Source organism: Astyanax mexicanus, chromosome 6, assembly GCF_023375975.1.
Source record: "Astyanax mexicanus isolate ESR-SI-001 chromosome 6, AstMex3_surface, whole genome shotgun sequence".
NCBI lineage: Eukaryota > Metazoa > Chordata > Actinopteri > Characiformes > Acestrorhamphidae > Astyanax > Astyanax mexicanus.
This window is the reverse complement of record NC_064413.1, coordinates 31537668-31549183: the sequence shown is the minus strand read 5'-3', so window position 1 is coordinate 31549183 and position 11516 is coordinate 31537668. Positions and strand designations below refer to the sequence as shown.

At 37.2% G+C, this 11516-nt stretch overlaps 1 protein-coding gene across 1 annotated transcript; it reads right to left on the bottom strand.

Moving 5' to 3' along the window:
• Window positions 1–450: 450 nt before the first annotated feature.
• rragca (Ras-related GTP binding Ca) lies at window positions 451–10093 on the bottom strand. The gene is made up of 7 exons (XM_007251796.3): window positions 9689–10093; window positions 6833–7036; window positions 5686–5885; window positions 4177–4291; window positions 3820–3962; window positions 3368–3516; window positions 451–2455 (listed from the first exon to the last, which is right to left on the bottom strand). Exons 1-7 carry the CDS (start codon window positions 9869–9871, stop codon window positions 2301–2303), a joined length of 1149 nt encoding a protein of 382 aa, XP_007251858.1. The 5' UTR covers window positions 9872–10093; the 3' UTR covers window positions 451–2300.
• Between the last annotated feature and the right edge of the window lie 1423 nt (window positions 10094–11516).

The window sequence follows — 11516 nt, the reverse complement described above, 5'->3', positions numbered from 1 at the left end:
AAATGCTTGCCTGTACAAAACAGACAATTCTAGCCAGATGCCACCAGTCACAATTATTACCACCCATTGCACTGTCCATAGCTTTATAACGTTTTCCCGGTACACGGATCCCCTGATGTAACAATTACTGATTTAATTACAAACTGCCATCACATAATTTCTGGCATTTTCATGTACTGATTATATGTAATCACAACAGATTTCTAAATTCATAAAAAAAAAGAAATCACTTAAGGAACAGTAATCTTCTCCTCCAAATTCAAATCTAGGTGTGACACAGTAGCTACTCAGTTTTCCTAAAAGTGTTCATCAAACAGACTCGACATAAATCGGAGTACCTATGCTACACAAAATGACCTAAGAAGTCTGTATAATTTTAAATTGAATGTTTTTTTTTTAAATATTAAGAAATAAAAAAAAATAATACATTTAGAAATAAATGAAGAGTCATTGTCTCAGGTGTATGTTTTATTTTTTTGTGAATGGTAACATCTTTGGCAGAACAGAAAAAAGACGTAATTTTATATGCAGTTTGAGAAGCAAGAATCACAGGATAACCCCATAGTTAATAGTTAGAATGACAGATTTGGTTGTGTTCTTTTGCTGATTTTAATTATTCTGAGCGCAGATCCCCCTACAATTCAATATGAAAAAGTTACGCTGATTGCAAGACAACTTGGATTTTGTAGACATGCTTGGAATGACCATTATATTGGGCATAATATGGAATCCTAGGATTTGTGTAATTACGCTTTTCATAGTTAATATATTTTTTAAGCCAAACTAAAAAACAAAAATGGGCAGTTCTGTGAAGAGAGTGAACATGAACATGAAACTGTTAAAATATTGGCACCACAAAACCGGAATGTACTTTTTCAAAGGTCATTCGGACTCTAAGGGCCATGTGCCAAGGATGTGGTAACTTCACTGGAGTCTCCGAGACTAAGCGACTAACTGAAGTGAGTGCAATTACAGTGTCCTACAGCTTGACTGTACAACTATTTCCCCTGTTTTGCAACACTTTCAGCACATTCTCAATGTGAGAGTAGAGTAGGGTAGGGCTGCACAATTCATATCACAGACTACTAAATCAGGATATTTGGCCTCTAAAGAATTAAAAACACAGCGATGAATGCGTTCCATTTAGGATTTAGTGATCGGTCTGCTGCATCAAAATTAAACACTACTAGTTATAAACAGCACTACTCCTTAAATGGGTATTCAGACAAAAACACAAAGATCATTGTTTTTTGTTTTTTTTAGTGAGTGCACAAACAAAACACAAAATGTTCCCACCGAGTTGTGAATTTCTGACTAATTCGATGCTCCTCTGGCCTGATAAACCATAGGGATTTCTGTGGTGAAAATGTGGCATCATTAACTGATTGTTTCAAATCATAATTACAAATCATGTAACTAAAAAAAAAAAAATAATAATAATAATATTTGTTACACCTGTGCAGCCCTGTGTGTGAGGTCACGGTTTTGTGTGCCTGAATTAGCAGGAGAGCAACACACACACGCACACGCGCAGACACACACACACGCACACGTTCATCCATCAGACACCAACAAGTTAAATCATACATTCCTGTCCCTTTTGACTCTCCTTGGAAACCCTAAAAATGCATCAATAGCTAAGGAAATAGAATTATGTGAACATGGTATAAGCAGGTATTCGTATCAGGCAAGTCTACACTATATTAGGCTTCACAAGTGTTGTTGTGTGTACTTGGCCAAACTAGTCCTTAGCTGGGTGCACAATACCTAGTATCATCACACAGTGTCTTCCTTGACTAGTTGTTGAGGATTAAACCAGGGATGTGGACAAGAGCAGAGCAGTACAGAGTTTATCCAGCTTTTCTGTTGGCCAGGTAGTTCTCAGAGTGTGAAGATTTCGTGCTGAGAGGGCCGGGGTGCTCTCCCTTCCCCTACCCTCCCTTCCCATCCCATCCCCTCTCAGGGGCTTGCATCTCTTGTTACTCGTTTTATGCTTTTGAACAGTTTGTTAATGCCTTTAAGTCACACAAAGAGAGCAATCAAGCTCTTTTTTGTGCCTCTTCCCTTCTGTCCTATTGCAGCTTAGCAAGCTTGTCCCCGTTATGTTGCAGCACCTGCTCCACTGCTGCAGGTTTGTATTCTTTTAGTGGCTTTAGAGTCCTGTGCTCTCAGTATAAGGCTTTTGGGAGCGGAGAGAATGGCCGGCATGCTAGCACGCCTCCCATTTGTTGTCCTTCTGTGTTTCACTGACTCCCACTTCCTCTCTGTTCTTTACCTCCTCCACTCTGTAGCTGCTGTCTCTACACGGTGCTCCTGGGGGTACCGTTGAGAGCCACCGCCTTCATCAAGCATGGCGTGCCAGCTGCCTGGAGACCCATCCTCGGCGTGGACAGTCCCACCTCAAATACCTCATGGATCGCTTTCCGGAAACAGTGGAAATTGTAGTCTATTAAGCCTGTAAACAAGAATGATACACATCTGTCACACACTGAAATAATTGCATACAGAATTTGCAGTAGGATTTGAAATGGATGTTGCAGACAGAACTAGAACCCTCCAGGCCACAGCTCTGCAGCGTTTAGGGTTCTGCCTCATTACAGGCACATGATTCAACTCATTAGATAATTAACAACATCTTCATTAGTTGGACTGTGAAGCTCTTTTCACATTTACTCAGTTATTTAACGGTAATTAAACAGGGCTTAAGTATGAACACCAGCCGGGTAGTCAAAACCCCGTAAAGTTGACCCGGTAATTCATCTGCATGAGTCCTAACGATTCTTGACTAACTACTAGGAGTGATCATGTGCAAATAAAAATAAGCTGATACATTACTAAGAAATATAGTCATGAATTCATTATTGTTACACATTGTGTAAATGTTTTTTGCTGTTATGACAAGAAAAAAATGTACAAGATTCAGAAAGAAATGAGACATTGATAGTTAAGGCTAATGAGGTCACATCCCATTTACTCAGAATATCATGGCATGCATTTTTCAGTACAGCCAGATTAATCCCCATTTATGAGAAGAGATCTAAACTAGGGATGCACTGAATATATGGCAACCAAACATAAAAAAAAAAAAAGTATTTTTGCCCAAGTAAAAGATTACTCATTAATTACTAATGAGGATTGATGTTTTGTATTATAAAACTGTAAAAGACACACAGGCTATCTAAATTATTAATTTTTAAAAACGTTTAATAAAAACCTCAGAAAAAAAAATTGGTATTTATGTTATGCTGTTTGCTAAAACATTTACTCATTTTTGGTTTCGGCCAAAATTTCAATGCACCACTAATCTAAACCAATTAAAATATCTACATTAAAATAAAGAAAACATTTAGACTTTTCTACTGCCTACCTTTGCGTTCAAAGCTTTCCTCTCTTAGTATACAGACAAGCGCAAGGAACTTAGTGACTTCCTTCAGATAGAGGACGGTGGTGTTATTGAGTTTAATAATGGCCATTGACTCCTTATCATATGCACTCCCGCTGCCATCTTCCTTTAGTCTGTATAGGCAAAACAGATAAATGTCAGAAAGCAATAGCTCAGATACCACCTACAAAAATAAATAAATAAATAAATAAAATGCTGCAAACAGTAAGACTGAATAGTGTCAAATAAAACAACAAAAAAAAAACATCCATTATGTAATTATGTTCATAACTGGAACATAATTGTAAGGTTCACAGATAATAAAGCAAGATTATTTAATTTGTACCATAAAAACAAACAAAAAAAACGTAGCCAAGGCTAAATAAATCAGTAAATTCCTTATTTTCCTTATTAACAGACACAATGTGTGATCTTACCCATAGATACAGGAAACATCAATGACCACATCAATCATGTCACAGCACAGCTCATACGACTGCATGTCCACTGGAGAACTGTCTGTGGCAATGTATATTTTACTAACCACATCAAACAGGAAGGCCTTCTCAATTCCTGAATTCTGTCAATGGGACACAGAAGCAGAGAAAAGGGAAAGCAATTACAAATCAATGGAAGCCTGTGTTAATATCAAACGATACTTCTTTCCCATTTAACATGTTTTTTTTTTCTTTTTACATAATATGGATGCAACACATGGCAATTAAAAAGTGACTTGTAAAACACAAGGACTTATGAACAACACAAACAATGCCAAATCCTTCAAGCATACATACAGAAATAAAGATGTTGAGCAAGTTTTCCAGAGTGGGCAGCTGGGGGATGAGCTTCTGAACCACTTTACTGAAGGCTTCAAAAATGGAGTGGTCATAGATACTCGTCAAATAAAAGCTGCAAAACAGAAAAAAGAGGTCAAAAAAATAAAAGGTTTACGTAAATTTAGAGGATTTTAATGAATCAGTTGCAAAAAAAAAAAGGAAATAAAACATACATTTAATGTCACACAACAGAGCAACTGTGACAATGTCCCTGTTGGCTTCTCACTTCCCTACAACTGTTAGAACAGAGAACCCTTAACAAGCACATTAAAGCAAGAACCTTCCTGTACATTGTACGTGTTGTTGATTGTTGGTTATAAAGTGAATTTTTTTTTTTTTTTTTTACTTTTTTTGCCTTCATCTATATCCTCTATATAATCAACATAAACCAACATATAAAACCATCATATAACCACCATATAAAATTGCCTCTTTTAAAAACTGCAGTAACATAACACATTAAGAAACGTGTTGTAAAGCCTGACACACAAAAAATAAAAAGAGACACATTTGTCTGGTCTTGTAATTTGGTCCGAATTCATTTTAAATTATTATTGAGGCACTAAAACAAACAAGGCTGATCACTGTTCACGCTGGTCACCAATGACTTTAGGTCAATGGTTCTCAATCTTGGTCCTGGCACTCCTCTGCCCTGCACATTAAGAGCTTTCTCTGCTACCATCACACTTGATTTGACTAATCGCCTCATTAACAAGCCCTATCAAAGTTTTACTGGGTGCATTACAGCAGTGCAGAGCAGGGGGGGGGGTGCTGGACTAGGACTGAGAAACACTGCTTTTGGGGAATGTAGCAGAGCTGATCAGAGTATGTAGAACATGTGATGCACATGCCATTCTCCAGTGTTTTTCAAGAGGCCTTTAGCCCACATTCCTAAATCCTTGTCACTCGTGCTTTTCAGAGCTGCTTTCACACAGTGATGCTAAGCCCAAACAAGTGCAAGAATAAGCTAATCATGTGATACATATTTCCATCTATTTGTGAAGTGGACAGTGTGATCCAAAACACTGTTAAATATATTAAATAGGATTTATTAATGTGTTTCTTTTTCTGTACTGTATTTTTATGGTTTCCTATAATGTTATATTGTGCATCTCTGGAAAGATTACATAATAGAACGTTATGTAATGCTAAATATAAGAGAAAGTACTTTAATACGCTATTTATGCAGTAGCTGCTCTGTTTAGTGCGTTTCATTTTTTATAAACCCATTAATACTGCAAAGGCCTGCATCACAAACGACAACTGTGCACGGTGAAGTTGAGATTAAAAAGCAACAATACTGCTATATAATTCTGTAAAGATGTTTGATTTGCTCAGTTTTTTTTTCTGACAGTCATTTATCACAATTCAAAAGACCACAAAAAGCACTACCAAAAAATAATTTAAAACCACTGGAGCTAGAATGCAGAAAAAGCCATTTCCATCATTTCTGCAGAAGAAACTTACCTTAGATGAAGTTTCTCCAAGCTGGCATCAGCCAGGTCATCATTCGCCCTCTGGTGAATATCCCTCTGGGTCTCAATCTTGTGGTCATCAGATAGGCCATCCACTTTATGGATGAAGACTTCAAAGTTGATTTCAGGGTTGACTCTGTAAGCTCGAGATACTGTGAGGTGCAGCCTACCTAGGGCCTCCACATAATCGTCCTATTAAGGACAAAACAGATGTAGAAAAACAGTTTGTTGCATGCTGACATCAGATGTTCCCTGGTACCAATCAGCATTGTGACTGTTGTTTTACCAGGTGTTTGTCTTTTTCACAGCCTTACTATTTACATTCTACTGATGTTTTTATTATTTATCTTGTAATTTCAGTTTCAGTATTTGTATTCAGTTTGTTATTAATTACTAGTTTAAACATTGTTTTTTAAAGCATTCTGTTTGATGCCTATAGCAATTCTGACTACTAAGTACAAAAATAAGGAAGCTCAAAGTCTAGAACTTATTGCATATTCTTTGAAAGAAATGTTTCTTGTTTCTTTAATAAAAAAAAAGTTGGATTTCTCATGGCTTATCTGATGGATTTGTAGGGCTGAAACAACGTCATCAAAAATCACTCATGAAAATTCCAGCTCGAAAGAAAGAAAACAGCACAGAAGCTGCATCACATGCTTCAGCTTTAAGTTCTTATGGTCAAAATGACCCAGAACTTTCTGGAGAGATTTCTGGACTCATTGTTCACCAAACACCCTTTTATGCAGAGTGTACTTGATCAGCCATGACACAGTGGGTGTCTGAAGTTTGCTTAGGAATAACAGCTAGAAACATATTATGGTTATTTGGGTTGAACTGAAACTTATTCCCACAACTATTATAGTGCAAACTATCATAACAGATTAAAAAATAAAATAAAATAAAAAAAATCACATCCTGTACAATAATAATAAAAAGAGCAGCTAGGAGCTATCTAAAGGATTGTCTGTGCTTCAATTCTGTAATCAGTGCAAAAAGCACATGAGGGCACTTTCTGTCTCTCTGCGGCAATCAATAGAAAAGCAGAACAAAAGTCAGAGTGAGTCAGCAGACCACAACTGTGCATGTTTTCATTGTGTACCAATAAAAGTGCAACATTTGCCCACAGACTGTTGTGTTACCTGAGCATCGATAACAAATATCAACGCTCCAGTTCCTCTGAAGATCATCTCATAATCAAAGGTGGGATCAAAGAAGTCCACCTGGCCAGGAAAGTCCCAGATCTGGAAGTTGACAAAGGAGCTACTGGAGATGTCATCCTTGTAGATTTTGTTTGTGCTCTCCAGAAACAGGGTCTCATTGGGGGACATCTTATGAAACACCACCTAGTAAAAGAGGTTTTAATCAATCAGCTTTCATATCACAAGAGTTTAATATAACCAAATTAATAATGCTGCTGCATTTAGTAAATTATATACAGTTCCACATTATATAAAAAAATGCAATGTTTTCTAGTTTGGAAGTATTAATCAATAAGTCTTTGTATACTTAATATTTGTACAAAAAAGTGTGCATGGTCCCCAAACTCACTACTACAAAGAGCAAGGTATAAAGAAGTAAACAATACTAAGGGTCTACAACAGAGAAAGGCAATTAAACAGTACGAATTTATTATTATTTTTTTAATCTAATAACTTTGTTCCAAGGCTTTAGGACAATGTAAATGAATTAACAAGGAAAGGGGTATTGTAATGTAATGTGTGCTGTATGTTTGATAAAGTATTGTGAGTAGGGGATAATGGAGTAAGATGGGCCAATATTTAAGTTGAAGAAAAAACAAAAATAAAAGGTGAACAAACACCTATATCTGGGCAACTGTACATCATTAGTGTCATGTAACCATATATTTAGTTTGCACTTTTCTTATTCATATTGTTGGGCAGAATGTGGATACAGTAGCAGTACTAAGAATTGGTCATTCATGTAAATGGATAACCAAATGTGAAGCCATGGTTTGCTAGAATAAGCATTTTTACCAAAAAATGGCTAAATAAGGCTCTCTATTTAAACATGGTGTTATCAGCCAATCAAATTGCAGAGGTTAAATACAGACAATCCTGCAGATATGAGGCAGCAGCTTTATGCAATTGCTCAAAAAATATCCTCCGTGATTCTGATGGTTGGTTGGACAGGATGGTTTAGTATTATATTTAAAATTACATGTGTAATATTGGTTAATCCCTCATTCTGCTGTTCTGTGCAGCAAAACTGCTGATGTCCTGTTTTTTTTTTTTTGTGTACTAAATAATAATAATAAAAAACCTGACTAGCAGTTTTGCAGCACAGAACAGAAAATGAGGGATTAACCAATATTACATGTGTAATATTATATATAAGTAATAATTTGCTTTAGAATAAGAATGTTAACATATAAATAATAATAAAATTAGACGTAGTTAATATGCTAGCTAATTAACTGCTTTCTCAAGAGGCTCCATTTACCCTCAACATGGAGCAAGCTAAACCACAAGATTACTTTTTTTAGAAGGCCATATTTTGCTGAATTTATTGTATTGTTCTAGTTCTATGTTGCACAATTTGTTGCAGGTTTTTACTTTATGTTGCCTGTTATACGGTTTGTTCCATGTTTAGCCTTGTTTCTGGAAAAACATCATTTCATAGCATTGTGTACTTGTTTTTAGATGAAATGACATTAAAAAAAACTTTTGACTCATGTTTATTTGATTTAGGGACATTGCTGACGTTTTAACAACTTCTGAACTTGTGTTGTATAGGTTAATTTTATTCCAGATACATTTTTTGGTTATAGGTCTAAGTCTAAGGTTTACTCTGGCTACCTAACCCATGTTAGCTTTGTTAACCTATCTAACCTGCAAGTCTGTAATTGGGGTGTTATGGGGGCCTGTGTTGCCAGCTAGGGTTCGCTAACGACCATAATCGTGTATGGGCTTTTGTATACACAGTATTATCTGCACATACAGCTCTGGAAAAAAACAGACCACCTAAAAAATAATAAGAGTTCCTTGAAAACCTCTGGAATATAATAAAGAGGAAGATGGATGATCACCATCCAACAACCCAAGCTGAACTTCTTGACATTTTGCACCAGGAGTGGCATAAAGTTATCCAAAGGCAATGTGTAAAACTGGTGGAGGAGAACATGCCAAGATGCATAAAAATTGTGATTAAACCAGGGTTATTCCACCAAATATTGATTTCTGAACTCTCAAAACGTTATGAATATGAACTTGTTTTCTTTGCATTATTTGAGATCTGAAAGCTCTGAATCTTTTTGTTATTTTAGCCATTTCTCATTTTCTGCAAATAAATGCTCTAAATGACAATATTTTTGTTTGGAATTTAGGAGAAATATTGTCTGTAGTTTATAGAATAAAAAACAATGTTCATTTTACTCAAACATATACCTCTGAATAGCAAAATCAGAAAAAAAACTGATTCAGAAACTGAAGTGGTCTCTTATTTTTTTTCCAGAACTGTATCTGACAAACGTAGGTTACTTTAGCGAGAAATAAATCATTATTAAATCATTAAATCATTTAAACCCCGAGAAAACCCAGAGGGCAAGTTGGTTAGTGTTAGCTAGCTAAGTCTACTAACTTAAATAAGGTAATCATGTAAATGAAGCTAACATATCTAGCTTACCAATACTTTTAGATAAAGTGTCACTTTATCTAAAAGTATCTTTTTAAAGCGGAAACATAATTTTATCTTTAGAAATGACTTACATTTACACTTAACAACTGAAGAAAACCAGTTAGCTAACCCTACCAAGCTAAAGATGAGAATTAAGATATAACCTAGCTAGGTTAGCTAGCTAGTTAGCCCTTTAGCTTCCCCAGTGCATTACGGTTCACACAACGTTAGCTGGCTAGCTCGCTAATACATCTAGCTATATCTAGACAGCTGGGTTTATGGTGGCTCAGTGGACAAGGCTACAGCGAAAGTTAGCTAGCGTACCCTGTCTCTGCCTCGCCTGTACCATTAGCCTAACTTACCTTCTGAATGGACGACTTGCCGCTCCTCCGTAAACCCATCAGCAGTATCCTCGGCTTGCTGTCGGAAGGTGCCGGACTGTCCTCGATGTCGGCCTCCTCTTCTCCATAGCCGAAGTCTTTAGGGAACGAGTCCGCCACCCCATAGCTATCAGCCAGCGGCGGCTCCTCGTACTGAATCGACATCTTGGCCCGTCACTAGGCTCGTTTCTCCCCCCAAAACGCCCTCTTTCTTCACTCTACCCCCGCCTGCTTTACCATACGGCTGCAGTACATCCAGTAGACATCCAATGTAGCGTGAATAAGCAGAAAATGCCCGCCTGTCTATTAATAGAGGGGCGCAAAGTCGATCAGCAACATTCGTGTTCCGTCCCTCAGTGTTTCCCCCTATTACGAAGTCACCACTTTAGACCCGCCCCTTCGTGCTTATTGGACGGTGATCCGAACAGCTGCGCGGAGATTGGTTACACATGTTGTCATTCATCAAGCCAGCCGAAGAGGCGGGCAGATCCGTCAGAGTCATGTGCTTTACAGTCACCTGACTGGACTGGTGTGAAAGAACAACTCACACACAGCGCGTTCAGAGCTTCGGGGGAGGGTTTTATTTACGATTTTCTACAGGGAAACCTCGGATTCTCTCATTCCCAGTTATCATTTAAATGGGCTGCATGCAAACCTACCCTGGTGTGTGAAAGCTGATATCTGACCGTCTGCTCTGTGTACATTGTGTCAGGAAAGACAGTCCTACTACAGGCCAAGATATCAGCCTGAATTAAGTTACCATGATTATTTATGTAATAGATGTATTTGTCCTATATGTTGTTGCTAGCTAGACATGTCAACTATTTATTTTATTGTAAAATAAATTAGAGTCCAGTTTGTGTAAGGATTGTTTAAGTGTTTGCAGATCAGCAGTGTTGCGGTGGTAAATAGGTGTTAGTAGCAGACGTGTTTCTATGTGTAATGCTAATACTTTGTATTAGTGTGTATTTCTGTTAAGTGTTGAAGTCCAATAATAATTGGCTAAAAGATGAAATACAAATATGTACACTGCCTGGCCAAAAAAAAAGTTTTCACCTGGATTTAACTAATCAAACGATCTGGGGTTGCTGCAGTTGGTCAGGTCTAGGTTCAGCAACAGTATGTGCTGAAAGAATGAGGTCAGCTGATTACCTGAATATACTGAATATAGACCAGGTTATTTCATCAATGTTTTTTTTTTCTTCACTGATGGTGTGGGCACATTCCAAGATGACAAGGCCAGGATTTTTCGGGCTGGAATTGTGAAAGAGTGATTCAGGGAGCATGAGATCATCATTTTCACACATGGATTGATCACCAAAGTCCAGACCTTAACCTCATTGAGAATCTTTGGGATGTGCTGGAGAAGGCTTTGTGCATCAGTCAGACTCTACCTCATCAATGCTGCAAGATCTTAATAAAAAATTAATGCACGGTGGATTGAAATAAATCTTGTGACATTGCAGAAGCTTATTGAAACAATGCTAGCTAAAGGGGGTCCAACAAAATCTGAGAGCGTGTGTATAGATTTGTCCTGAAGCTTTGCTCTAAACGTCCCCAAAACATTGGGCTCAGGAACAGAGCTACACATTTTAAACATCCAGAGCTTAGACAAAATGTCCAAGAACATGCTTGCCTCAAAATATTTATTTTCCCATTTATTGCAGCTTTCAATCCTTTTAAGACAAGAATGCTTAAACAACTCTGAGTCTGTATACCCTAAAAGACAATTGTGTTAAGGTTATATTTAAATAACATGAAAAATGTATTACTGATCTTGAATCCTGTCCAGTGCAGAGTAAAGTGGACT

Bases quoted from the DNA above. Each gene is read 5' to 3' on its own strand.
- rragca (XM_007251796.3), bottom strand. From the start codon at position 9,871: ATGTCGATTCAGTACGAGGAGCCGCCGCTGGCTGATAGCTATGGGGTG. The intron at 3,963-4,176 runs GTATGTATGCTT...TCCCATTGACAG, and splicing joins TGCTCAACATCTTTATTTCT to AATTCAGGAATTGAGAAGGC. The intron at 3,517-3,819 runs GTAAGATCACAC...TTGCCTATACAG, and splicing joins GATGTTTCCTGTATCTATGG to ACTAAAGGAAGATGGCAGCG.